The 27,970-nt window shown below is 40.6% G+C and overlaps 7 protein-coding genes across 7 annotated transcripts in view; 3 read left to right on the top strand and 4 right to left on the bottom strand.

The window, feature by feature from the left end:
* sigmar (Tumor necrosis factor alpha-induced protein 8-like protein sigmar) overlaps positions 1-27,970 on the bottom strand; it is a 181,387-nt gene that overhangs the window by 119,790 nt on the left and 33,627 nt on the right. The window lies entirely within an intron of this gene.
* Mdh2 (malate dehydrogenase 2) lies at positions 125-3,751 on the top strand. Its single transcript, XM_065239350.1, has 3 exons — positions 125-286; positions 425-829; positions 2,902-3,751. The coding sequence occupies exons 1-3, from the start codon at positions 221-223 to the stop codon at positions 3,442-3,444; spliced, it is 1,014 nt and encodes a 337-aa protein (XP_065095422.1). The 5' UTR covers positions 125-220; the 3' UTR covers positions 3,445-3,751.
* Positions 4,615-13,373, top strand: LOC135717300 (ankyrin repeat and SAM domain-containing protein 6-like). The gene is made up of 3 exons (XM_065239298.1): positions 4,615-4,812; positions 4,871-5,156; positions 12,890-13,373. Exons 1-3 carry the CDS (start codon positions 4,797-4,799, stop codon positions 13,185-13,187), a joined length of 600 nt encoding a protein of 199 aa, XP_065095370.1. The 5' UTR covers positions 4,615-4,796; the 3' UTR covers positions 13,188-13,373.
* Positions 13,565-14,545, bottom strand: LOC135717299 (3-oxoacyl-[acyl-carrier-protein] reductase FabG-like). Its single transcript, XM_065239297.1, has 2 exons — positions 13,938-14,545; positions 13,565-13,870 (listed from the first exon to the last, which is right to left on the bottom strand). The coding sequence occupies exons 1-2, from the start codon at positions 14,488-14,490 to the stop codon at positions 13,653-13,655; spliced, it is 771 nt and encodes a 256-aa protein (XP_065095369.1). The 5' UTR covers positions 14,491-14,545; the 3' UTR covers positions 13,565-13,652.
* On the bottom strand, positions 20,992-21,966 carry LOC135717298 (3-oxoacyl-[acyl-carrier-protein] reductase FabG-like). The gene is made up of 2 exons (XM_065239296.1): positions 21,385-21,966; positions 20,992-21,322 (listed from the first exon to the last, which is right to left on the bottom strand). The coding sequence occupies exons 1-2, from the start codon at positions 21,935-21,937 to the stop codon at positions 21,105-21,107; spliced, it is 771 nt and encodes a 256-aa protein (XP_065095368.1). The 5' UTR covers positions 21,938-21,966; the 3' UTR covers positions 20,992-21,104.
* LOC135717345 (3-oxoacyl-[acyl-carrier-protein] reductase FabG-like) lies at positions 23,915-24,870 on the bottom strand. Its single transcript, XM_065239347.1, has 2 exons — positions 24,295-24,870; positions 23,915-24,232 (listed from the first exon to the last, which is right to left on the bottom strand). Exons 1-2 carry the CDS (start codon positions 24,845-24,847, stop codon positions 24,021-24,023), a joined length of 765 nt encoding a protein of 254 aa, XP_065095419.1. The 5' UTR covers positions 24,848-24,870; the 3' UTR covers positions 23,915-24,020.
* Positions 25,165-26,079, top strand: LOC135717346 (3-oxoacyl-[acyl-carrier-protein] reductase FabG-like). Its single transcript, XM_065239348.1, has 2 exons — positions 25,165-25,751; positions 25,824-26,079. The coding sequence occupies exons 1-2, from the start codon at positions 25,199-25,201 to the stop codon at positions 26,039-26,041; spliced, it is 771 nt and encodes a 256-aa protein (XP_065095420.1). The 5' UTR covers positions 25,165-25,198; the 3' UTR covers positions 26,042-26,079.

The following is a 27,970-nucleotide window of genomic DNA, read 5'->3' as shown; positions in this document are numbered from 1 at the left end:
GCTCTCTTTCTCGCTTGCAACGCGGATGTTGTTTGCGCAAGAGGGGAGCATTGCGTACAGTCGTGGGGGGTGCTAAAAAAAGGGAAGAAGGGGGATCGATTCATTCGATTTTTCTCATTTTTCTACTGCTGCCAGAATCAGCACTGTTCATCCGCTTGCGTGTGCTGTGGAGTGTCGATAATCTCTTCCGAAAAGTCAATTTTCTGTAAAATCGTGAAAAATGTTCGCCCGTACACTGAAATCTGTTGCTGCTCAGGGAGCCAAGAACTTCTCCACTACTAGCCAGGTGAGATGGGGGTCGCATTTATTTCAGGGATAGTCAACAAATTTCAAGCAGGATCGGTTCTGTGCTGGGCCGGTTTGATTTTTCGAGACTTTACGTAACCTATTGTTGCAAGGTCAATGAATTGTGTGCAATTTTCAGAACAATGTCAAAGTGGCCGTTTGCGGTGCTTCCGGTGGTATTGGCCAGCCCCTGTCGCTGCTGCTGAAGCAGAGCCCGCTGGTGACGGAACTGTCCCTGTACGATATTGTCCACACACCCGGAGTGGCTGCCGATTTGTCTCACATTGAAACCCATTCGAAGGTCACCGGCTACAATGGTCCGGAAAATTTGGAGAAAGCTCTGGCTAATGCCGACATTGTTATCATTCCGGCCGGTGTCCCCCGCAAGCCCGGTATGACTCGTGATGACCTGTTCAACACCAACGCTTCGATCGTCCGTGACCTGGCCGCTGGTTGTGCCAAGGCTTGCCCCAAGGCCCTGATCGGTATTATCTCGAACCCGGTCAACTCGACAGTCCCGATTGCCTGCGAAACCCTCGCCAAGGTAAGTGAACTTTGTAAATTTTGTTATTTCAAATCATATGTATTGTGCAACAAGTCAATCCCCTTGTATAGATAACAATTCAATAGGCAACAATGCAATAACAGTTCTCAAGCTATATATACAGGGTTGTGCCATTTTGTATTTTTTTTTTGGCACCATATTCAAAGCGGTTCATAATAATTCAATCTTTATTTTTGAAATTTTGCTTTTTCAAATATTAGTTCCAGTGCTCTAGGATGATGGTGTACCAAAGTTTTTAAAAATATCTTGTCAAAATCGAGATGCGATCGAAAATAGATTAGTGCGTCATCATTAGGAACGCATCACATTATGGTGCTGGCACGGTGACATGCACCCCATAATGAAAGAGCATATTTTCATTATACATTACACATTTACACATCAATTATCACATCAGGCAACTTCGATAATTTGGTGGTGGCGAATGTTATCATCTTCATTTAGCACATTACACAGTAGCTCAGAAATTGAAGTAAAATAGCTACAAGAATGTTTACTTTGATCAGTACATTAAAACGATGAGATGCATCTGGCAGAATCCTTAGCTTAATCAATTGGACAAACTTGTTGTGTTATGTATTGAATTGGATCTATATCAAATACTCATTATGGGATTTAAAACCTTTTTGGAAATTTGAATGACTGTAAGCATTCATAAGGGCGTAAACGCGATCATCGATTCTCTTCGTCGATTTTCTCTTTTGTTAATAAATTAAAGTTTCTAGGTACCTACGTTTGCTTTGCTTTTTATAGCCAATACAACCTGTTACAACACTGCATTGAACAAATTCTAGAAAATTGTTTCGCTTAGCTGTTGTAGCAATGCAAAAAGAAAATCGATGAAGAGAATCGATCATCGCGTATACGCCCTTATGCATGCTCACTGTCGAAATATCCAAATTTAATCAGGCTTCCAATATTTTATTACACCTGTAGAACATCAAGATCTAAACTCCAGGATGATTTGGAGAACTTTTATTATGCTTTTTTTTAACATAAAGAGTCAGCGTTTAAGCACTAAGCGTACCTTTCCAGGAAACTCTTTTTTTCTATATATTAGATTGTATTGTATTGTAGAGTAATAATTGAGCTAAAGAAATGATATGATTATTGAGGTTCTGTTGGATCACATACAATGGAATGATTTGAAAATTTCTGCAAGCGCTGTAATCTCCATATTTGTGTTTCATTGGCCAGAAACAAAATGGAAGGGAAAAGTCCAGATAAGGCGAGATGATTGATTTGTATAGCTGTATTTCACTGGCAATAGTTAAATCGTTTTTCAATCGACATAGAGTGTAGCACAGAGTGTGGCTCTACGAAGCGGAAATTTTGTATTTTGATAGGGAGATAATAGCACTAAACTATCTATTTTAAGATGAGTTAACTAAGCATTCAATTGGATTTAATTTAGGCATCCTATATTAAAAAGTAACGAAAAAGTCCCAAAAGAGCGATCCACATTGTCATCTGCAAAAAGATTAATGTCGCAAAATCGTAAAACACGTCGCAAGTAATAAATATACATAATCAATAACAGGGACCCTAATACATTTCCCTGGGGCACTCCAAGGTTATTTCCCATGGGACTAGAAATATAATCATTAAAAACAGTCAGTTGAGTTCTGTCCGATAAATAGCTTTCAAACCATTTATATGAAGGACTCGTAATCCAAAGCGCTTGATTATACTTAACAATAGGGACCTAGAAATTGTTTCAAAAGCGCGTTTCAGATCCAAAAAACCAGCAACAGTCGTATCTTAACGCTTCAAATTGTCTTTCCACTTACACACCAAATTCAACGCTGTTTCACAAGAATGACCTTAACGATATCCTGATTGTTCTGGTATCAACACAGAGCTGCCATTCAAATACTCCAAAAGCTGGCCTTTAGCAACAAGTTCTAAAATTTTCGCTAATGTCATCCCAACTGGAACTTTGTATCGTCATTCCTATTGAAGCGTTTGGAGTTATCAGTTTAGATCAATTACCATTTTTGATATTTTCAACATAAATTGTTTAACACTTCATCTTTTCCGTTTAATTGCAGGCAGGCGTGCTGGACGTAAAGCGCGTGTTTGGTGTTTCCACGCTGGACATTGTTCGTGCCAACACCTTCATCGGTGAAGCCGCCGGAGTTGACCCGCAAAAGGTTAATGTTCCAGTCATCGGAGGTCATTCCGGTGTGACAATCATCCCCGTTCTGTCGCAGGCCACCCCGTCGGTTAGCTTCCCCCAGGACAAGGTCGCCGCTCTGTCCGAACGCATCCAGGAGGCTGGTACCGAAGTCGTCAAGGCCAAGGCAGGAGCCGGTTCGGCTACCCTGTCGATGGCTTATGCTGGAGCACGTTTCGCACTGGCTCTGGCCCGCGCCATGAACGGCGAGAAGAACGTCATCGAATGTGCTTACGTTCGTTCGGATGTTACCGAAGCTAAGTACTTCTCCACTCCCCTGCTCCTGGGCAAGAACGGACTTGAGAAGAACCTTGGACTGCCCAAGCTGAATGCTTACGAACAGGAACTGCTGAAGAAGGCCATTCCAGAGCTGAAGAAGAACATCCAGAAGGGTGAAGACTTTGCCCACAAGAAGTAAAGCGATCCGATCAGTAGGCGGCGCGGTTTACATACATCATCGAAAAACATATTAAGTACAACAACAAAAGCGCATTTGGCATGCTACTACCAGAGAAACAAAAACTACCATCCCCTTTAAAGTCATAAACATAAGTCACCGCGTGAAATCGCAATGTCTTCTCTTTGAAAGACGAAAAAGAAACACAAAAGTCGAATGAAGTGGAAAACCTCATATCCTAAAGAAGGTATTGGTCCTAGTAGAATTAGGAAAGGAAAGGATACAAAACATAGAGAATAAAATTCGCAAATAAAGTGTTTGTTTGGGCGATAACTCGCCGTAGGATGTAAAAAATCAAATCACTCCAATCGAATGTGTTTCAATCGAAAGAAAACACCAACCGCTTGTACATCGGCGTTAATTGCACCGTCACGTGATTATGCAAATAAGTGTCTAGATGTAAATGAACGAAAAGTACGCTCAAGTCGTGTGTTTTTGCATTAACCACTGTTACTGAAGCGAGTGCGTGCGCAGCAATCTCCATAACACAGACAAGCAGACATAACACTTGCAACTTGTTCATCGAACAAGCATTTAACGGACAATTTAAAAGTATGGTAGTTGGTAGTAACGCCACCTGTGGCGCACATAGTCAATTCCCTTGCGTTTGACGTTCACACACTACCGCCATCTGTACAGCGTAGTGCCCACTACAGTGTACTCAACATATGGCGGTTATGTTTTAGCGACGATGTTTTACAAATATTGTTATGTGCAGTGATGGAAAAGTTCATCAAAGTTCTCTATGACTCGCGAACTTTTCCCTTGGTGAACTTCGTGAAATATCGCGAACTTTTCCAACACTGGTTATGTGTTATGTCTGTTTGTCTGTGTCCATAAGTTCAAAATTGAGTAAGAATTTTCTAAACATTTAGATCGCATTCCCAGGTTTGAAGACCATGGACCATGTCATGTTTAAAGATCTCTGACATAATCCCAGCATGAATACAGACAAAACAAACTAAAGATTTTTTTATACCATGACGAAAAATTTGATCCTTTCGGGAAGAAAAGGGTTAAACAGGTTTAACTTCGAAAATCCTGACAGTCAGACACAATAGGCAATTTGATGTAGGAAAATCGGATGCATTGTTCGCGGAGCTTTATGCATTGTACAATAGCCAAATATTATGGCAAGTGATCGGCAGTGACCACCGGACAGCTTGCACTACCTATTGTTCCATTCTTCCTGTGCATCTCTTTTCGACAAGAAGGCAATATCAGTGTGTTGTGGCGTCCTCAGACTTTATTTTATTCGTTGCGATTATTAAATTCCTTCTATTGTGTTCCGCCTGTGTTTCGTCCCAAAAAGAATGTATGAATCTCGTGGTATGTGATATAATTTCCAATTCATTTATTACGATGAACTAACCCTAAGCTTCTTCAGCTTCAGCATCGGTGTCCGCCTGTGCACCGTCACCTAAAATATCGGTATTTTCCCCAGAAGCGCTGGATGCTCAGGATATCTCGTTCGAGGCGTACAAACAGGCAAAATGTTCCAACACTCGAAAGCGTAGCTTTTCACCCATGAGGAATATGAGATCTCCCGATATTTCGCCGATTGCGATGACTGTGGTGGATACTACCTTTCGGATTCCTCCGCGTGTCAACACTCCGGAGGCGAAGCTGGACAAACGCTTGACGGATGAAGCCCGCCGTCATCCGATAAAATCGTGAGTATTTCTACACATTGAATGCAATTTGCTGAGCCGATTACGGTTCAAAGTAGAATTTATCAAAAGAAAAAAAAACGGCCATTTTCGAAGCATATCTTTTGAAGTTATTTGTGGCTCACGGTTGACAACTTTGGATTATAAGGAGAAGTGTGATACACGCCTACGTAGGGGAACTATATATACGTACCACCAAGGCAATTTTCTCTTACCTTCTAAGCACCAAATAATTGATTTAGCTATTCTGACGCGTTTTCCAAGTTTTACACCATTTCAATATATAGGTACCGTAAGTGCACGGGCGGATTAATTAGAATATATTTTCAGAATCATCGCCAGGACTAAACGACCCGATGATGTCCTCGGCAATTTTTTCCGTGATTTGATCAATCAGCATAGCTAATTCCAGTACCATTTCTACTTGATAAATTCACGTAAAAGTGGCAACGTGTCGTTTTACTCTGGTATGCATTACCATTAGTTTTTTTTTTTTTATAATGTTAAAACATCCTTTTGAAGTGTTGATTTATTATATTAATGACTCATTTTTATGGAGCTCAGGGGTAACATGTCTTCTTCTAGGCTTTTTACGCTTCTATGGCGAGTGTTAGCCGGATGTTGTTCGAGAAGTACTTCCACAGTTATTAATTGGGGTGTAAGTCCTACAATTATTTATGACATGTCATTCTTAAGAATTTTTATTTATTTTTTTTTTTTATTTCTTTATTATCGAGATTTTCAGCCGCAGGGTGGTTCATCTCCCGTTTAATGGTAACATGGAGAGGGCTTTTGAAAGATCCAGTGAGGCCCCCCTTGGCAATTGAATAATAAATAGTTACAGTGGTTCATGCCATATTATACATATTATAAAGATGTAAAACAAAATCGTAATCCGTTAAACGTTGGCAAATGTGGGTTGCTGAGATGATAACAATATTGATGTTAGGAGAATAGTCCGTTAGGTGTTTGCAGGATGATCAGTTGTGAAATGGCAAATCTCATAGCGTTAACAGAAGATCAGTTTTTCAAATTTGTGTGTATAGTTCGGTGTCTTTCAGGAAGCACAGTAAGGCAGATTCGTATGAAGGATCGTTACTTAGAACGTCTCGCACTCCAGCGTGGATACCATACAGACGTCGATGATCCTCATACTTGGGACAGTTCCCAAGTACAAGAACTGATTGTTCTGTCTGGCATATATCGCACCGTTTGTGCCTGTCTGGTACTATGGAATAATCGTGGGTGACTCGAGTGTGACCCGTTCTTAGACGCGATAGGGTTCGTTGGTCTTTCCAGCGGGGCTGATCAGTCCATTTCTTGATGTCACCTTTCACCTTTCGCAAAAATAGCCATCTTTCTTGTTGCCAGCTTTGGGCCCAAGCATCTTGGATGATCGCTTTAACCCATGTTTTGACGTCATCAGCTGGCGTTTCATTGGTATACAAATTTGACTCTTGACCGACAGACGCCAGATGGTCAGCGGTTTCGTTTCCAGCTATTTCGACGTATCCGGGTATCCAGGCAAATCGAAGGTTGCTATTAGCCGCATTGTGTATAGCTTGGATCCACGGGTGGCGATTCTTGTAAGACTCGAGCGCCGAAAGTACACTTGCTGAGTCAGTGAGGATTGCCGTAGGACACGATGAAGCTCCAGAGGTAGCTAAAAATATGGCGACAGCTTCGGCTGTGAACACGGAACATGTATCAGGTAGGCGATGAAAGTAGGTTATATTGGGACCGGTTACCCCAATTCCCACGTGGCCCAGTGCTTTAGAGCCGTCGGTGAATATGAGTTGGTGATTGGCAAGTTTGGTAGAAATGAATTGTAGGTATGCTTTGTGAAGGTGAATAGAGTTTTCTCCAGCTCTGAAGTTCCTTTTTATTGTCCAGTCGATGTTCAATTGAGGAGAGTTCCAATCGCTGTCTCCTACCCAGTGAGCCTCAGAAACTGGAAGGAGCTCTTGATTGGTCAAATATTGAAGGAGTTTGTTCGCCTCCGTGAAGAGGAACACTCCCTCATTCTCACCGATGGTGCGTTCAAGGAAGCTAACTGCTTTGGAACAGGTAGCGATGGTCATCAGATGCCTAAAGGGAAGTACAACGGTTTCGATGCAAGCAGCTTTTTCTGGAGTGGATGGGAGTAGCCCTGATACGGTCCTGATACAGCGGTTGTAGATCGGTCCCAGCATTGCGACCATCAAGTCGGCCGCACGGCATGTGATTTCGATCCCGTAGAGAAGCCTGCTTGTTACTACGGCGTTGGATATTCGAAGTGCAATGTCTCGGTTATTACATTGATGGCGACTGGTGATAACCCGCAGGAGCCGAATCCGGGACTGGTAGTTCTCTCTAACTGCTGTGAAATGTGGCTTAAAACTGAGCCGGCGATCGAGGAGAACACCGAGGACTCGACATTGCTTTTTATAGGGTATTTCCTCCCCGTCAATCGAAATGGGCCACTTCCAGGGATGGTGGTTACTCATGCAGAGGTGGGTTATTGCACTCTTATTGACGGAGAGTTGGAACCCAGCATTTTCGGCCCATTTGGCAACAGCACTTGTTGCCGTCTGAAGTTTTCTTCGGATTTTTTTTTTGTATTTCCCAACAACAACCAGTAGGATGTCGTCCGCATATACAAAAATAAAGACACCGCTTGGAAGGCAGTCAAATACTCCATTCATAGCCACTAATAATAGTGTGACGGCCAGAACGGAGCCTTGTGGCACACCCGTTTCCTCAGGAACTTTTTTACTTCTCGTGTTTCCTATCGTCACCTGGAACGTTCTATTGATGAGAAAGTTTTGGATGGAGCCAAGAATGTGGCCAGACAGGCCCCATTCTTGCAGCATCTTTAGTACTCCGGGAGTCCAAGCACGATTATATGCTTTGAAGAGATCTAGAATGGCAACGTCGACATGTAGGTTGTCTCTTTGAGCTTCATCGAGAACCTGGCCCAAAGAAGCAAAGTATGTTCCTGTACCAAAGCCTTGTCGGAAAGCATGTTGTCTATGATCCAGGAAATTGTTTTCTCGAAGGTACGCTGTCAGTCTTCTGTTGATGATTCGTTCGTAAATCTTACAGGCACAGCTGGTTAATGCGATTGGACGGAAGTCCTTGGGATCAATTGATGATGATCCGTTTTTTGGTATGGGGATCACCAGGCTGTGACGCCACTGTTCTGGGAAGAAGTCATTTTGCCAGCATTCATTTAATTTTTTAAGAAGCATTTTTTTGCAACGAATCGGAAGGTGCTTTAGCATAGGGTATCCAATGTCGTCAGGGCCTTCAGATAAAGAGTATTCTTTTATGTACCTACTTTATTTTTTTAAACCTTTGTTCCAAATTCAAATTATTTTTCAATCATGTGAGGGGCTCCAGCTACAAAAGTAGCTTGTCAACCTTAACTGTTAATGATATAAAGTCAATTATCTATAACTCGATATCGAGTTATAGAACCATATACACTTGGAAATTATTACCGAATTATTATTACCACTGTCAGCCATGTTTACATAATCGAGTCTTGTCATTGCGGTAACGTTTTTCTTGTTTTGAAGCTCTAAAATTTTACCGAACAGCTGTTGAAAGTTCGGTAAAAATTACCGAAGTCGGTAATCATTTCGAAGTCCTGAGTGATTAGGGATTTGGGCGTAATTGCTTTTGTAAACAAAGACGTCAATTGCCAATTTCTTTTGAGATAAAGCTCAATCTCATAAACAAACTATACCAAATGATAGAGGAATCATTCCTCTACCTCATAGCGTTATTAGTTTTCGAGATTGAGCTTTTATTCGCGAGAAATCTGTGATTGACGTGTTTGTTTACAAATGCAATTACGCCCAAATCTCAAATTATTCCGGAAGTATGTAGTATAGTATGGATTTCATGGCTACTGTGATGGGGATTTCCTAAGACATTGTTGTTCTATAGTTCGATAATTCTATAACTCACTGGTCCCTTAAATATCGGGTTTTTTTTATCTAGTTCGTTTATTTGAAAGGCTCAATCGCGTTAACTTTACGGAGTCTTTTCGCTACCAAATTTACTTAATTCTTAGTCTAGTATGAGGCCCAATACTCGATGTTAGAGGGGTACATTGTCGAAGGATCAAGGGATGAGCTAGTGGTGGGGTTTCGTTGTCTCATCAGGGCGATGTCTTCAGTATATGAACGGTAGTTCGGTAGTTCGGTTCTTGACTCAAATTCGTCTGGACCGAGTGTGGTAACCAGTGGGCGACGATACGATGAGACTTCAATCACCGACGAACCGACATGCCACACGAGCATTTCGTTTGTCCACAATTCGAATTGTCAATCGAGCGATTTGAACTTTCAAACGGGCAATCAGATCTGTCAAACGAGGTGAGACGCAAACCAAGGCAACATAAATTATACGTGGGTTCATATATTTACTCATGGTATGACGCGATCGGATGAGTAGATGTCGGTAGTGTTTACACGCTAGCTTGAAAGTACCCATTAATGAGTAAAAAAAGACCAATTTTTAAGAAAAGTGGCTTAACTCATTAAATGAGTAAACCCAATATTACTCATTAATGAGTATTTGACGTATACTTCAAAAAATGGGTACTTTTTAGCTTTCATGTTCTTAGTGGATATGAATAAAAAATACCCATTTTATCAACAAAATTGTTTTTTGGGCTTCCTGCCTTTAATGATTTAACCGAATATTAAGAGTAATCAAAAGAAAAAAAAGGAATCTTTTATATTGCACTAAATATAATAAAATATGCGTTATAGGTTGTAACCAGCCACCCTTTAAACGAGAAAAGGTTGTTCCGGCCTCGATTCCGGTTGTTCGAATTTCAACCCTCGTTACCGTCTTCCATTGCCAAACCATCCTGATTTTCGATGGAATTCCACTGGTTCCACGGCTACCCTGTATAATTAGTTGAAACGCAGTACTAGACGTTCATTCGCCAGTCTCCACTAATCGAAGCTAAACCTGAAACGGAACTGAGAACGGACACATCACACTTCTAGCTTGACTTCTAGCTCTTACCTCGTGAAATTCACCTCGGGTTGCTGTTTTTCGTCATGTTGCTGCAATAATGAGACTTCTGTCCGGCGCACTATTTTCACCCGAATTCACACCGGCCAGATGGAATCTGCTAGCACAATCAAACTTCCGTTCGAGCTTCCTTAGCGTATCCTCTTGAGTCGTGCTTTTTTTTCGACATGTCTCCGAAATGCAAAATAACAATAATGTGTTTACCCATTTTTATTGCAAGAAGACATTTTTTAAAGTGAATGAAAAGTAACCATTTTTCATTTTTGGAAAATACCCATTTTTTGACAACTTAGTATGGATTCCAAAAAAGAGTAAAAGATACTCATTAAATGGGTACTTTGAAGTTAGCGTGTAACGTATTTTAAATATGGCATCTTGTAGTACGTTCAGACTACAGAGCTATAACATGTTATAGCGCTATCTTGATGGTGGTTTCTGTGTTGCAATTATTTGACAACCGTTATAACATGTTATAACTCTCCAGTCTGGACAGCGTTTTGGACATGAATTTGAAATTAGCTTGTATGAGCCCTCACGTCGGTTCGTCGGTGGTTCAATATCGACTGTAGAGAGTTAACTGTGTATGTTACGGTGTTCTTTCCATTGTTCTTGCCTTAGCGGCGCCGGTGGTGTACAGGTAAGCTTCATTACCTCTCACCCCAGCAAGCCTGGGTTCAATCCATAACATACGCAGCATACGGGTTCCACGCCAAAACGGTCGGTCACCGAACTCGACTTTCTTTGATTTGGATGACACATGGCACATATTTTCGGTATGATAGACCAAGGCTGTATTCCATTTGGTGAATTTTCACTTACATTTGACAGATGGAAAAGTTTCAAATAAACCTGCTATTCCAGCAGAGTTATTTCTGACAGACAGGAATCAATTTTGACAGACACCTTCTCGAAAATTGACCAATCAAAAACAGAGGGATTTTTGAACATTTCAATTTATTTTCGAAGTGTCAAATTTAAGTGAAAATTCACGAAATTGGCGTTGACGGCGACTCTGTAGCTCTTTACTCCTATGAGAAAATCCATAAGCAAACGTCAGACTGTGCGTGAAACATGGCGGACTTTGTACTATCCTTTCACTCCACCGAAAATTCCCATAGGAAACTGTCTACATTTGCTGGAAGAGCAAATTTTTCGACAGTGCCGTCAACGCCAATGGAACACAGCCCAAGTATTTACCGCAGGTCATAATATGGCCAATGAGAACGACTCAAATTTGAGTTTAGTTTACTCATAAATCCCATAAAGTACAGGAAGTAAATTTGCCTCATGATTTCCAGGTATGTCGAGGAAAAAATTCCCGAATATGATAAAAGTAAAGTTTGGATTGCCTCAGTCTTTTGGTACTACTTCAAGACTCAGTAAAATTTTCGTCAATTTTCCCCATTTTCCGATAGATTTTTGAGGTTTCCACAGAAAAAAATGAGGCAAATTTACTCATCGTTGAGTTCCTGCATTTTTCGCGATTGTGAGTAAACTAAACTCAAATTTGGGTCGTTCTCATTGGATGTGTAGACCACTAAGTTGAGAGCACGCAATAGTAGAATCCAAGTGAAATTTATGCGTCACTAGTGGCGGGTACTAGTCGATGGTGATAAATTTATGACAGCCGGTTCAAATTCCAAAGTTTGAATGATAAAATATTGAAAAAAAGAACTTCAAAATAGTGAGATACGACCATTATTATGGATGGTACATGTGGGACATTTGTCGACTAATGTAATGTTATGTAAGTTTTCATTGCAATGTTATTGAAAGATAATGAAAATGCGTTTTTGACGCACCGATATTATTTAGGTTATGTTTTGTATGATTGCAGATTACCATCCCGAAATCGACGTCCAAGTCAGTGTGCTGGATATACTGGATTATGTTGTGGACGCCGTGGCAGCGGATTTAAAGACCTAGCATATTGTATGCCTGGGCTACACCAGTAGATCAACAGCAAAGCAAAAATTGAGGGGAATGGGTTTGTGCTGCAAAGTTCCCACCCCACGGGGAGCGGGCACATGAAATTAATCTCAAATTATTACCCCACGACAACAAACTTTGGGACTTACATTCAACAAAGTCTACTTCAACAAAATTATGGGATCATATGGTCTGTCCCTGATCCGTAAACAGTGGCAACCTTTCTCCACTGTGCGAATTTGTTGCTCCCCGAATTCGGAATCCGAAAAAGTTTCCTTTCTCGAATGTTTCAATAAATAAGGGAATATTTATTTCATTAAATATTTTGAATAATAGATCTAGTAATAAATGGAACTCCGGTGAAATGCTTATTCTGCGACATCGTTTTCAAGAAATGGCATTCCGGGAAATATCAAATTCCAGGAAATGTCACTCCAGGAAATGGCATTCCGGGAAATGTGATACCATCGTTTGTCCTAATGAATAAAAAATAAAGTTATACTAATATTTTTTGAGATACCAAGAAGAGGTAAAATGTACTCTTATTGTTGTGCAATACTAAAATAAAACTTTTTCACGGCATTCTGCCAAACAACTATTAGGTATGTCAAGCGAGTGTATGCCAAACGGCATGTTTTCCAAAATGTGAGAGTATTTTTTCAGCACATTACAGTACTCCAAAACCGCAAATCAGCGAACGAAAAAAAAAAAAACAAATTCCAAGTGACATCACTAAAAAAAAAAACCCCCCTTTCGGCTTTCTATGGTTCCAGATTCTTCAGTTCCACCAAACAGCCCGCTCCGGATAAACGCAAACCGGTGTACGCAATCGGAACACCGCTGGTAAAGCGCGAGCTGGAGCATCGATTGTCGGTGTCCAACATCCTGCGCGATCTCAACTTGGCCAAGTACATCGGCATCTTCAACGATGAGGAAATCGACTTCGAGGTGTTTCTCACTCTGTCGGAAAAGGATCTGCACGATATTGGCATCGATTGCCAGCAGGACATCGAGCTTATTCTGGGCAAGGTGGCCGAGTACAATATGAACAGTGGAGGGATTGATTTTTAGTTATTGACATGATTGAAAATGTAGATATTTGTTTTTTTTTAAGTTGCCATTCAGAAGTTAAATTTAGAAGATTGTGCATCATAGTCTATTAAGTGTGTTAATTTATAACAAATGAACATCGAGCATTGAAAAGGATACTTTAAAGTACCGTACCGTAGGTGTAATAAATAAAACAAATAATATACGATGGACCACTTAGTAAAACAATTTCTAGTCAATTGATTCCTGATGAATGTGGGCGTCTTTAGTGGTATAAAGAAAAAGAGAATGATTAGTAATTTCCATTTAATTCCACTACCTTGATTGCTTATCCTTCACGTATTTCGTCTACAATGTGCAGACTTGTTTAGTATAGTCGAATTAAATGGAAATTACTAATCCTTCTCTCTTTATAATTTAATCCACATTTTCCGAAAATTTGCAACTCTGCTGAAAGTTTTATTTAGCTGTATTTACAAGCACGTTTTATCGTGGACACAAAACGTTCTTTCCTCCGTCGACACAGAGGCTCGTTCCGGTAATGAAGCTGGCATTATTTGCGGCTAGGAAAGCTATAGCGGCAGCCACTTCAGACGCTTGACCCACTCGCCCAAGAGGATGATCGTTTTCACATTTCTTCAGATATGCTGCATAATCTTGCGGAGTCATACCCAAACGACTGTGGAAATCCGTTACAATAACCGCTGTAAATCATATGGTTACTAATGGTTTGAATGAAAATGCAAATTTCGAATGAACGTAGTAGTGTACCTGGATTGACCGAATTGACTCGCACTTGTTTCGGTGCCAGGTCAAGCGCAACACATCTTGTGAATTGGTCCAGTGCAGCCTTGGAAATGCAATAGGCCAATAAGTTCGCGAAAGACCTAGTTCCGGCGACACTTGATACGTTGACGATATTCCCTTTGCTTTTGATAAGATAAGGCACAGCCAGCATCGTCAGATGATAGACGGCTTTTAGATTGGCATGCATAATATCATCGTATTGTTCCAGACTGGTAGTTTCGATGCCGCCAGACCCTCCTTTACCCGCATTGTTCACCAGGACATCGAGTTTGCCGAATTTCTTGATGGTTTCTTCAATCACACGACTGTTATCCTCGGTTTTAGTCACGTCGGCTACCAGAAGAAATGGGTTCTGCTTTCCCACAGCCTGGCATTCTGCTCCAACTTTGTTAAGGTTTTCCGCGTTTCGTCCAGTCAAAACCACCGTAGCGCCTAATTTGGATAGGTATTTGGCAGTAGCAGCACCGATTCCGCTACTTGCTCCTGTGATGAGTACAACTTTACCGGAGAAATCCATTCTGATAGAATTGAGTGATACGACTGAATACCGCACTAGTTGATGGTAGGCATTATATTCTTTTGAACTAATTGCCTATCTACTATTTGCATTGTTCAAGTACAACGGTCGATCAATTGGTTCGTTCACAGCAATATCTTAATACAAATATTGTATTTTGCATTTGAAACTGGACTCGTCAAAAGTACATAATCGCTAATAAAAGTGCGCTTGGTGTCTTTCTAGTTGCCATGACCTAAACGTAAAGAGTCTTTACTAAAGACCTTCGTTCCTCTGACTTTGGATGTTCCTTAAATTTTTTTATGCAGTTGTAATACAATTAACTCTCCCTAACTCGAGGTTGAAGGGACCGTCGAGTTGGGGAGGTAAATTTTAAATATTTGTGTGGGAAGAGTGGCCCAGGGACTACCCCTGCGCTTTGGTCAGATAGCGTATAGGGCGTCGCTGTGCCAATTTGGTCGTGGCACATTTCGAGTATGAGAGAGCGATTGCAGTTTGCTCAAAAGTGCCTGAGTAAAATGCAAGTATTTTCGATAATTACCCGTAGTTGTTACAGTGAAGATATACACCCATATTCTCGTTTATGTCTGGACGTGTGTTTCATACAGAAACATTTTTATTTGATTTTGTGTGGTGGATGGGTTTCGGGCGTGGACGAGCATATGGGTGATAATATTAGGTTTACGTTAGGATAACGTTGAAAACTTGAGAAATATTTCGCTTCAGTTTGAGAAGCACTTCACTTCGCAACCAATGAACCATTCTGACGGCCCACATTACCGTGCAGGCACCGTGTGTTGGCAGGGTCCAATATTGGACAGTTTGATGTTTATAGAGTACCATCAGTTAAAACTGTATTTTGAGCTGTGGAGGCAAACCAGCCCAAGGCTGAAAGCCTCCTTAATAAAGCTAAATAATAATAATAATATTTTGAGCTTTATCTCTATACATTCTTAGGTATTTCTAAGAAGATTATCATGTTGGTGTACGCTGATTCAAAAAGGAAATGGCATTAAGTGGTATTAACATTGGCGTTGTTGAACATGTGGTACTTGAACAACATTTCATGTGAGTACCAAAGTAACCATATAATCACAAAATAACTTTTAATGTAGGTTCAGAGTGAGAAAAAGTCACTGAGATATGGTTAGTTGGATATTCAGATGATTATTACTTTAAAAAAACTAATCCTGGTTGTATCTCTTTTTCGTTTGCATGTAACACTGTTTGATATTACTAACCGCACCGAGCCTTCATTCCGGGTGATGAGCAAACCTGAAGAGGAAGAAGATGACCACGACGGGGAGAGTGGGAATGCCAACTCCTTGTTGATAACATTTCGTGGATAAAGGGCGGGCTCTTCTCCCCTCTCATTGGGGCATCTTCCTGTTTGGGGGTTTGTTTTTTTGACCAATTGGCTGATCAAGTTGCTGGAAGGAGATTCTTTATTGTTCCGTAGATGCGTATAGGCGACTTTGCCTATCGATCTACCCAATCCGTTTTTGGCCCTTCATACAGCGACATGTTGAGGACATTCAGAGGTTATTAAGATTGATCAAGACAAACAGAGAAGACAGCCCACTGCTGTCGGACTTAGTTTCCGTGCTACAATGGGTGGTAAACCACTATTCTCATCATCATCATCATCATCATCATCATCAGGAAGAGTGGTCGATGTAGTCTAGATTTCCATCGATTTAAGGAGAGATCCAGTAAGGGAGAGTTCACTGTATATTATTTTTTAATATATTTCATGCTTTAAGCAGGATCACTTTCCAACCAGCAAATATAAGAACTCATCACGGCCCAACTATGGCACTGCTTCGAAATTGTTTTTTTAATTGATAGTGTTTTTATTTTATTGTTATTGTAGAATTGTTTTTAAAGATTTCCGGCTCCGTAAGTTTTATTAAGACACTATTAATGATAATCCAGGATCATTTAGTGATGTGTGCATGTAAGATTGTGAACATTAGCTGCTGTAAAAAAGCATATTATGAGCAAGAACAGGAGGACGATGGGGACTTTAATGCCTCGAGATATAAATCATTTCACTAATCCATCGAAGCAGAATTTGGTGAGGCTTGTCCTTATTATTTTACTCCGATTGTTTCAAAATTCATTACATATTATATATATGCTGGGATTTGCGAGGGACCCAATTGAAGCGATTTGGATAAAGAGAGTGAAATTGTCCACTCCTTGTTATTAAGATTTCGTGGATAAAGGGCGGGCTCTTCTCCACTCATATGGGTATCCTTCTGTTTGACGGCTTGTTTTTTTTACCAATTGAATGATCATGCTGCTGGAAGGAGATTCTTTATTTCTCCGTGAGGCGTATATGTGACTTTGCTAATCGATCCACCCAACCCGTTTTTGGCCCTTCATACAGATACATAGCATAGTGAGGGAAATCAGAGGTTATTAAACTTGATCACATCATGGAGGAGAGTCCACTGCTTTCGGACTTAGTTTCCATAACTGGTTAGTAGTCATAACTGGTACATCTATACCACAGACAAACAGACATAACACATTGAATATTTCTCACTGTAAAACATCGTCGCTAAAACATTACCGCCATCTGTTGAGTACACTGTGGTGGGTAGTACGCTGAACAGATGGCGGTAGTGTGTAAACGTCAAACGCAAGGGAATTGACTATGCGCGCCACAGGTGGGAGTACTACCATAGAGGTAACTCTAAGACCACTGGGTCCCGAAGAAAATCATTATTATTTTTGGCTCACTCAGTACCAGAACAACGGTCCCAAGCAGTCCCAAGCTATTTCACTCACCCCTGCATGTTCTGCATGAATCCACACACCCCTGATGTTATCTGTCAAACTTTCATAGCGAATCAAAACAAACATAGTGTAGTAATAGAATTTCAACTAGAATAGGGTACGTTAATCGTTTGCTTGGGACCAATAGGCTACTAAAGTGGTGAGCCAATTTAAAATCGTTAGTTTCGTATTGATTGTTGGTACTACCAACTATGATACTTTAAAATTGACCGTTAAATGCATGTTCGATGAACAACTTGCGAGTGTTATGTCTGTTTGTCTGTGTCTATACCCTAACTGATTAAATTCATGTAATAAAGTTTCCCCTTGATAAAGGCCAAAAAAAATGAAATAAATGTACTTAGATTGTCCTGAGAAAGCCGCTTTAAAGTACTACGCAAAAATAACCCAATTACCCCAAAAATCACAACTCGACAATGTAGCATTCTACTGGAAATTTTCATAAGGTTTCAGGGAATATTATTTAATATGAAATCAATCAGTTTTAACTTGCTAAAACGGCTTGTCTTCCGATTCGACACAAATCCATACATCCACACGGAAAAACGAGTTTATGCATTGATGATTATTTTTTAACCACTTTTGGGAGTTTGTTCGAGCTGTCATAGAGTGGTTGAAATTTATAGCAAAAAAGTGTATACAATCTAGACATTTCCAGAGAAAACCATTTTGCAACATAAGCGTCTAAATTTTATTCACCAGTGGCTGAAAAAAAACTTGACAGCAATTATTTTCCGAAACCGCAGCGGCCATCATTCATCAACTTTTCGCAGGTAGATAGATTATTATTATAATATACATACAATTTAAAACTAACTTATAGTTTTGTTTTCATTTCCAGAGTGCGGTGAGAACTCCAAGATGAAGTCATCATCGTCTAGTGAGCATCAGGAATTGCGGCTTCCTTCGCAATCAAGTGCCGGAACGAAAATAAAGTTTTCTTCCGATTCTGTTTCCGACTTTGGAAACAGGACAGAATGTGCGGGATCAGGCCAAAGAGATGGTCGATGATAATAGTAAGTATATCTAACAAGGTACATTGTTTTGTTATTTCAAAACTTTTGATCCCCACTACATAGGGCTTCAAACGGCAGCACAATGATCCGGATCGAGTTCGCCGGGCAACGGAACGGGAAGGTCGACGAAAGGATCGCGAAAACAAGGAAACATCCGATTTCGGATTGTGCGAAGGTGTTCCGTGATCGGACTACACTGCTTTGTACGCAATTAAGATAGATTCACCAGGAGCAGCATGTTCCCAACATTGAATCACCACCAAGGGCAGAAACAACACCACCACAGCAGAGTATCCTCCTGACCATTTCCAACCATTGCCGATATGAACAGCCTCGCGAATCACATGATGGATTCTGCGTTGAAACCAAGGGGACCAGCCGGCAGCAGAAGAACGGAGTATTCCCCGGTCACCGTGTACAAGGTCACTAAGGCGGTGGACCAAACAGCAACACGAACCAGAATCTTGAAATAAACGTTACTTTTTATTGGATTTTATTCGATTGTAATTTATAATAATATATGTTTAAAATAAACGAAATCAGCCATTTAAATTCCTTCTAGTGCATACAATTTAACCACTTTTGAGAATAACGTCTTTATTCATTAATGATTAAAATTTAATCACTTTCGAGAAAAACGTGTTCATTCATCCGATGAGTAAACAGCGTTTATTCATTTTATGAATATGTGTGGGTTTTCTCGAAACTGGTTAAAGTTTAAACATTAATGCATACTTTTTTCTTAGCGTGCATAACAATCCTACACAGAAACAAAATCCATTGGCAAAAATACTATATTGATGGTTTAAATTAAATACTCACACCAATAGATTTGTGCAGAAACGAAATTCATTTAATTTTACTATTTTTTCTATCAAAACTACTATGCCGTTCGAGTAAGCATAGTAGTTTTGACCGAATGGTAGTAAATTTGATTATATTTTTAGTCAATTATACTGAAATCATGGTAGATTTAACGGCATTAAGCGTAGTTATACTGAAAATAAGTGTTTTCTGCAAAATAGTATTCCTAACTATGGTCTTTGTTTCAGTGTACCAACCAACATGTGACATGACCAATTGATTTCTTACTCAAATTTCCACCATCTTGCATTAGATATAATTTAATGTCGTTTTCGTTTTTGCGGTGTAGCACTGGTGTAGTGTAAGCAGGAATAAGCACGAGTCTTTGACAGCTCAACATCATTTGTTTGTAAACAAAGATGCATCCTATATCTACACCCTAACATATTTCGGTGTACGGCAGTGTAGCACCGGTGCACCGGTGCTACACTGCCGTACACCGAAATATGTTAGGGTGTAGATATAGGATTCTGTTTTCCAGTAGAAGTTCGTGTTATGTCGTTTTCGTTTTTGCGGTGTAGCTACATGTAGCTACACCGCAAAAACGAAAACGACATAACACGAACTTCTACTGGAAAACAGACACAATTTATAAGATTACTGTCATACAAGCCAATGACCCCACTTACCCCCATGTCCAACTTCCCCAGTATAACTTAAGTTATAAAATAGTCATTACGTATTTTAGAAGAAAAATTACTTAGCTGGGCGTCGGATGAGAAAACAACAATCGTCTTATGGAACGCAAATATTTTTTAATGTAGCGGAAACGAATGGGAACTCTTACCGATCACTATCTCGTAATGCACTTTTTCAACATCAATCGCGATCAAACATTAAAATCGCGTTTAAATATTAGATGTATATTTGTTAATGTTTTCGCACAAGAATGCGATGGAGCAAAACACGTACACGTCATTTTTGCAGCATGACCTACTGCGATTCAATCAACTGGCCAGAATCTGATTTTACATCTTGAATACTATAGGTTGGTTGGTTGGTGGCCTTTATTAAGGAGATTTTTCGACAGACGCTGGTTCATCTCCGGCGTGAATACTATGAGCACAGACAAACAGACGTAACTTTTCTTTTCATCAAATTCATCAAATGGAACACAGTCTAAGAAGTCATGTCCTTCTTCTTCTTCTTGTTCTATGCTTTTTTACGATTCTGTATCGTAGAGTTCTACATGCACTTCCAGCTATTAATTGAGAACTGAGCTTTCTATGTCAACCAATGCATGAATTTGTATATTGTGTGGCAAGCACAATGATACTCTATGCCCAGAGAAGTCAAACAAATTTCCAACCCGAAAGGTTTCCTCGACCGGACCCCGAATCGAACCCACCGCTTCAGGCGTGTATATCTTTACTGACTAGGCTATCTGAGGCCCAACTTCTTGAGTACACTCCCCCTTATTCTGCGAGTCACGTGACTCTCTCTCACCGGTGAGGTGACAATTGTCACCTCGTGTGAGGTGACTCTCCATGCAAATCAAATGGAGAGTCACCTCACACGAGGTGACTATTGTCACCTCACCGGTGAGAGAGAGTCACGTGACTCGCAGAATAGGGGGGACTGCGTCGTATTGAACCAGGAAAGTGATTAAATCCTGAATAGACATCTAATCTAGCATCTGATAAATTCTTAATTTTCCTTCAAGGTCTATTAGTTTAAATTTTCAAAAACGGCGCCAGCCACGTCCTTACGGTCATCGGTTAGGGATACACCGAATACACCTCCATATCTCCTCTTAATTTAGCAGTCAAAACATGTATTTATTTTCCATAAATCAACGCAAAATTTTAACCAGTGATTTGCAAAAAGTATTTATTTCAAATATTTATAAAATACACCCAGAACTGGAACCAAGAGTTTCTTAATGTAATTTGAATCACGCTACTCATAGCATTTGATATGAGGATTGCTTTATCGTGGACACAAAATGTTCTTGCCCCCGTCAACACAGAGGTTCGTTCCCGTGATGAAGCTGGCAGTGTCTGCGGCTAGGAATGCTATAGCAGCAGCGACTTCCGACGCTTGACCCACCCGACCAAGTGGGTGGGTTTGTTCGCATTGCTTCAAATATGTTGCATAATCAGCGGCATTCATACCCACACGATGGTGAAAATCCGTTACAATAACCGCTGCAAACAATAAGAAAAATAATGGTTTTACATTCATCGATGTAATAAATATTGTAGCCTACCTGGATTGACCGAATTTACTCGGACTTGCTTCGGCGCAAGATCAAGTGCAACACACCGCGTGAATTGATCCAGGGCGGTCTTGGAAACACAGTAGGCTAAAGCGTTCGGGAAAGATCTCGTCCCGGCGACGCTTGATACGTTAACAATATTGCCTTTACTCTTGATAAGATGAGGCACAGCCAGCATCGTCAGGTGATAGACGGCTCTCACGTTGGTTTGCATAATATCGTCGTATTGTTCCAAAGTGGTAGTTTCAATGCTGCCGGCCGCCCCTTTACCAGCATTGTTCACCAGGACATCCAGTTTACCGAATTTCTTGATGGTTTCTTCAATCACCCGACTGTTATCCTCAGTTTTGGTCACGTCGGCTACCAAAAGAAATGGCTTCTGCTTTCCCACAGCCTCGCATTCTGCTCCAAATTTGTTGAGGTTTTCCGCATTTCTTCCGGTCATAGCCACTGTAGCGCCCAATTCGGTTAGGTATTTGGCAGTAGCAGCACCGATTCCGCTACTAGCTCCCGTGATGAGCACTACTTTACCGGAGAAATCCATTCTGATTGACTTGTGCGATATGACTGTTTTCTACGTGGTCTGCGATTTACTTGCATTGTTCAAGATAATGACCAATGCTTCTGGCCAACGTTATCTTTATAGAAATGTTTGTGCGTGTTGGTCAGCTTGAGTTTGCATGTTAAATCATTATGTATATATTTGAGTATGGGAACGACGGGAACCATTTGATAATGGATCAATAGCTGTTTGACGGATGTCTCTCTCTAACTCATGGAACGCAGGTGAGAAAGAGACTTTCTATCTATAACCCTTCATACATCCTGACGATCTCTTTCTAAAATTCGCGAAATGATACATTTTCCTATATCAAAGATGATCTTAATTAGGACAAACGAGATTTTGCTAGATTAAGTATAGATTCTGGTAATTAGTAGGCAAAATTTCATAAATAGATTCCTTCTTTAAGAAATAGTGGCTACGAAATTTAACAGGTAGACCTGGACTACATTATCTAGTAAACATATGTTGAAGGTATCTGTGCGCCAATATTACTAGCGTGGATTTTTCCGGTAAAGTTGTGCTCATCACCGGAGCAAGTAAATTCGGTACACGGTCACGATGAGGAACAGTAGCGGTGCGGTGTATTACATCCTTGCCGTACACCTGTGACTCCCCGGATCGGACTTCGATGAGGTTGACGATTTTATCCGGGACTCCTTTGCGTCTCAGGGCGCCCAACGGTTTTCGTGTTTGATTTGGTCGAAAGCTTTTCGTAGTCAATGATTACTCTTGGACTCTTGGAATTCGTTGACCTGCTCCAGGATGATGCGGAGCGTGCAAATATGGTCCACACAAGATCTTCTGGCACGGAATCCAGCCTGCTGCGCCGGAGAGTCGCGTCGATCTTCTCCTATATCCGATTTGAGAACAATACACGGTAACATGATGCCTTGCCAATTGTCGCACACCGTCAGAGACCCGAGCAGGGACCTCCATTAAGACCTAAGAAACGATAAATACTCTATAACCCATTGTGCAATACTCGATGAACATTTCAAATGGTCCTATCTGCTTTGATCGATTCTGTTCATCGACTTTCTCTTTCGTCAATCACTCAGCTGCAAAACCATTCCTTGTTGTATTTGACGTTTTGGACGCTAGATAAGAACCTCCTTTATCAAACTATGTGGTAAAATTAGCGCGAAATCTGTTTGCATAGCAGTGGTTATGAAAAGAGAAAGTCGATGAAGAGAATCGATCAAAGCAGATAGGACCATTTGAAATGTTCATCGAGAATACTGAATGTCCAGGGCCACATATGCTTCATTATGAAATTTTCTGATATCTCCTCATGAACATGGATTCAAGGACTAGCATCGGATTTTCAATTAGGATTGAGCTAAACATCGCATCTTGCGACATATCCAATCAGAAAAGAGCTTGATCATGAGCTGGGTTATTTAACCTAAAATTTCGTATGGCTACTCCGTGATTGACAAAAGCCATTAAAATTGCACACTGATCCGAATTAATGGGGCTTGGGATGTGTTATCCGTTCTTTTTTGATGGTTCTATTAGTTTATATGGTCAATAACGGCGTCAGCCACGTCCTCCCGTCATCGGGAAGGGGAAGAATTGTTCGACATCCGTTGTTACTAGAGACCGAATATACTTCTGCATATCCTCTTCATTTACTTGCTTGGTATGCTAAATATAAAATATGTTTGTATTTTCTATAATCATCGTTAAAGTTTAGGTAGTGATGGGAAAAAAGTATTTATTTCAGATACAGTAATGACCCGATTTTATCAGCTCCTTCGCGCATCATACTTTTATCTTTCGAAAATTTCACATAACCGTAATTCCAAATCTTTTTCATTCATCTTCAAGATGGATGTTTGAGGAATACTTTGATGCAATAAGACCATGCATGGATTCACGATTTTTTTTTTTTTTTTTTTTTTTTTTTTCCTTTATTTACAAGGCTTTCAGCCATTGGCTGGTTCGCCAGGATTCACGATTTCCAATAAGAGGGCTGACAAAATCGGGTCATTAAAACTATTAATAGTTTCTTAATGCGTGATTTAACGCTACTCATAGCTGTATGAGGATTGCTTTATCACTAACTGGTAATGTTCTTTCCACCGTCAACACAGAGGTTCGTTCCCGTGATGAAACTGGCAGTGTCTGAGGCTAGGAATGCTATAGCAGCAGCGACTTCCGGCGCTTGACCCACCCGACCAAGTGGGTGGGTTTGTTCGCAGCGCTTCAAAAATGTTGCATAATCCGTCGGATTCATACCCACGCGCTGTTGAAAATCCGTTACAATAACCGCTGCAAATAATATGGAAGATAATAAGTAAACAAAAATCGATGTAATAAATAATGTAGCCTACCTGGATTAACTGAATTTACTCGGACTTGCTTCGGCGCAAGATCGAGCGCAACGCATCTCGTGAATTGATCCAGTGCGGCCTTCGAAACACAGTAGGCCAAGGCGTTCGGGAAAGATCTAGTACCGGTGACGCTTGAAACGTTAACAATATTGCCTTTGCTTTTAATAAGATGAGGCACAGCCAGCATCGTCAGGTGATAGACGGCTCTCACGTTGGTTTGCAGAATATCGTCGTATTGTTCCAGGCTGGTAGTTTCAATGCTTCCAACCGCCCCTTTACCGGCATTATTCACCAGGACATTCAATTTACCGAATTTCTTGATGATTTCCTCAATCACACGACTGTTATCATCAGTTTTGGTCACGTCGGCTACCAAAAGCAAGGGCGTTTGCTTTCCCACAGCCTCGCATTCTGCTCCAACTTTGTTGAGGTTTTCCGCATTTCTTCCGGTCATAGCCACTGTAGCGCCCAATTCGGTTAGATATTTGGCAGTAGCAGCACCGATTCCGCTACTAGCTCCCGTGATGAGCACTACTTTACCGGAGAAATCCATTCTGGTTGACTTGTGCGATATGACTGTTTCCTACGTGAGTGGATTGCATGACAATTTTTTCTGTAATCATTTACATTTTACTTGCATTGTTCAAGATAATGATCAATACTTTTGGCCAGCGTTATCTATAGAGATGTTTTTGTGTGTTGGTCAGCTTGAGTTTGCTTGTTTAATCATAAAGTCTATATTTGAGTATGGGAACCATTTGATAATGGATCTATAGCTGTTTGACGGATAGCGTTCGTCGTGCAATACAATGCACTGCCCATAGTAGATAGGAAATTATTTACAGAATAAAACGCTGTCCACCCACTAACGCAAATTTCAGTCATAACGCTCATCTCAAGCAGCATGGATTTCTCCGGTAAAGTAGTGCTCATCACGGGAGCTAGTAGTGGTATCGGTGCTGCCACTGCAAAATATCTAACCGAGTTGGGCGGTTCGGTGGTCTTGATCGGAAGAAATGCGGAAAATCTCAATAAAGTTGGAGCGGAATGTCAGGCTCTGGGAAAGCAGAAGCCTTTTCTTCTGGTGGCCGACGTCACCAAAACCGAGGATAACAGTCGTGTGATCGAAGAGACCATCAAGAAATTCGGCAAACTGGATGTCCTGGTGAACAATGCCGGTATAGGAAAGTATGCAGGCATCGAAACCACTAGCCTGGAACAGTACGACGAGATTATGCAAACCAACGTGAGAGCCGTCTATCACCTGACGATGTTGGCTGTGCCTCATCTTATCAAGAGTAAAGGCAATATTGTTAACGTTTCAAGTATCGCCGGGACTAGAGCATTCGCGAACGTATTGGCCTACTGTGTTTCGAAGGCCGCACTGGATCAATTTACGAGATGCGTTGCGCTCGATCTTGCGCCGAAGCAAGTCAGAGTAAATTCGGTCAATCCAGGTAGGCTACGCCAACTATGAAGTAAACACGGGTTTGTAAGTTTCTTGTTATCATTCTCAATTTTATTTTCAGCGGTTATTGTAACGGATTTTCATAATCGCTTGGGTATGAGTCCAGCCGATTATGCAACATATCTGAAGAATTGCGAGAAAAGTCACCCACTTGGACGGGTAGGCCAAGCGTCGGAAGTGGCTGCTGCCATTGCTTTCCTAGCCGCAGATACTGCCAGCTTCATCACGGGAACGTGTCTCTGTGTTGACGGAGGAAAGAACAATCTGTGTCCACGATAAGGCTTAATAAAACTATGAGCAGGGCCATTCTGATTGTATTTAAAAATGTGCAAGCATTTGTTTGAAAGTGTTCGACATTTCTTTAGAGCCGAAAATTTACTTCCCATAGGAGAAGTCTACATCGAGAAATACTGTGCTATTAAGAAAATTAAGATTTCATATAAGATTTACTAGATCGCCCTACACGGAGAAAAAATACTACCCAACATTTGAATTCTTTTTACTCGATTTTGAGTTGAGCACTTGCATATGTTATTGTTTTCAAAAAAGGAACGAGAGATTCGACCCAACTATGTAGTTCAGCCAAATAAGTTACTTTTGAGTAAATGGCATTCTCAAATTTAAGTGAATTAAACTTAATTTTGGGTAGAATATACTTTAGAGTAAGTAATTTTTTTGCTGGTTTTAAATGGAAAGTACTAGGGGGCCTCATAGCCTAGTCAGTAAAGGCACGGTATTACCAAGCCGGAGGCGGCGGGTTCGATTCCCGGTCCGGTCGAGGGAATCTTTCGGGTTGGAAATTTTCTCGACTTCCCTGGTCAGAGCAGCATTGTGCTTGCCACACAATATACAAATTCATGCATTGGTATTGGCATCGAAAGCTCTCAATTAATAACTGTGGAAGTGCATTGAGAACACTAAGTTGAGCGCACGCAATAAGCTAATATGCGCTAAGCAATAAGCTTGAAATGCGAACAAGAAGAAGAAGACTATATGTGATTTACTCAAATTTGGTTTATTGGTCTGAACTTAGGAATTGAGGAAAAGTACTTAATTATGGATAGTTTTTCATCTCCGTGTACCACCACTTCAAGCGTTCCCATGCAGGGACGCCAGATTTGAAAACATGTCTCCAGTTTGGAGACATTTCATGTTGTAATTGAAGAAGACTTTTGAAGGATTTTTGATTTTTAAGCAGACATATATATACGATGATTTTGACTTCATCTTTAAGCTCCTCATTTAAAATGTCGAGTATGAATAAAGAGATATTTTGAATGCTTGCTGATTAAAGTTCCATTTTGGGAGAATAATAATACTTCACAATACTAATAATATTTCACAAAAGCCGGCGCCGGTGGTGTAGTGGTAAGCGTGATTTCTCAGCCCAATGGAACTGGGTTCAATCCCAGCCGAGGTCGGTGGGATTTTTCTGAAGCATAAAAATCTCTGTTCACGTCTTCCTTCGGAAGGGAAGTAAAGCTGTTGGTCACGGCCCATGTGTGTTGTGAATGGGTGCGATATCCTACGCAGGTATGGATGCTGCCTTCTCACATATTCGATTGCCGTCAATGCATGCCAATTGATGTCCGTCCGTGATTGGCACTAGATAGCGGAACAGAGACAGACGTTAAATAAAGGAAAGAACATTATTTCACAATAATAGTTGATCAATCTGAAGACTTGAAAAATATTCAGAGGACTTTATTGAAATCCCCGATCAGCTGAAGATCTTTTAAATACTTCCTAACCAACCTGCCGTCTTCGGAAAATATCTGAGAGATCCCATTTTTAATCTTTGATCAAAGTTCTCTGAACAACCAATAAGTTTCAAATAAAGTATCCAGATTCAAAATATTGCCTTATGAATTTTAGCCTCAAGATATCGGTATGAATTCCATTGATTTGTCTTCTGGTTCATAATGTTGTTAAAAAATAATCTGGTTCCGCAGCCCAGATTCGAACCATGAGCATTGAAGTTGATCGACCAGTCGATTCAACCATGATCTCAGAATATCCATAAATTTCTCCAAATTTCCGGAAAGATCCTGAAAATTTTCTAATAATTTTCCTGAACACCTAGGCGGATACGAAGTTCCCAAAACTTTCATGAAATTTAAAAAGCTTTTTTGAAATGATTTCTCCTAGTGTGCTGAACTTCTACAATATATATCCTGAGGTTCTACGAAATTCCCTGAACTGCTAACA

This window comes from Ochlerotatus camptorhynchus, unplaced genomic scaffold (genome assembly GCF_037179485.1).
Source record: "Ochlerotatus camptorhynchus isolate MF236.1 unplaced genomic scaffold, CSIRO-AGI_Acam_v1.1 ptg000055l, whole genome shotgun sequence".
NCBI classification, from domain to species: Eukaryota; Metazoa; Arthropoda; class Insecta; order Diptera; family Culicidae; genus Ochlerotatus; species Ochlerotatus camptorhynchus.
This window is presented reverse-complemented; position numbering and strand designations above follow the sequence as displayed.

Bases quoted from the DNA above. Each gene is read 5' to 3' on its own strand.
- LOC135717346 (XM_065239348.1), top strand. From the start codon at position 25,199: ATGGATTTCTCCGGTAAAGTAGTGCTCATCACGGGAGCTAGTAGTGGT. The intron at 25,752-25,823 runs GTAGGCTACGCC...TTTTATTTTCAG, and splicing joins AGTAAATTCGGTCAATCCAG to CGGTTATTGTAACGGATTTT.
- LOC135717300 (XM_065239298.1), top strand. The intron at 5,157-12,889 runs GTGAGTATTTCT...CTATGGTTCCAG, and splicing joins CGCCGTCATCCGATAAAATC to ATTCTTCAGTTCCACCAAAC.
- LOC135717345 (XM_065239347.1), bottom strand. From the start codon at position 24,847: ATGGATTTCTCCGGTAAAGTAGTGCTCATCACGGGAGCTAGTAGCGGA. The intron at 24,233-24,294 runs GTAGGCTACATT...TATTATTTGCAG, and splicing joins AGTAAATTCAGTTAATCCAG to CGGTTATTGTAACGGATTTT.
- Mdh2 (XM_065239350.1), top strand. From the start codon at position 221: ATGTTCGCCCGTACACTGAAATCTGTTGCTGCTCAGGGAGCCAAGAAC. The intron at 287-424 runs GTGAGATGGGGG...TGCAATTTTCAG, and splicing joins ACTTCTCCACTACTAGCCAG to AACAATGTCAAAGTGGCCGT. The intron at 830-2,901 runs GTAAGTGAACTT...GTTTAATTGCAG, and splicing joins CCTGCGAAACCCTCGCCAAG to GCAGGCGTGCTGGACGTAAA.
- LOC135717299 (XM_065239297.1), bottom strand. From the start codon at position 14,490: ATGGATTTCTCCGGTAAAGTTGTACTCATCACAGGAGCAAGTAGCGGA. The intron at 13,871-13,937 runs GTACACTACTAC...TATGATTTACAG, and splicing joins AGTCAATTCGGTCAATCCAG to CGGTTATTGTAACGGATTTC.
- LOC135717298 (XM_065239296.1), bottom strand. From the start codon at position 21,937: ATGGATTTCTCCGGTAAAGTAGTGCTCATCACGGGAGCTAGTAGCGGA. The intron at 21,323-21,384 runs GTAGGCTACAAT...TATTGTTTGCAG, and splicing joins AGTAAATTCGGTCAATCCAG to CGGTTATTGTAACGGATTTT.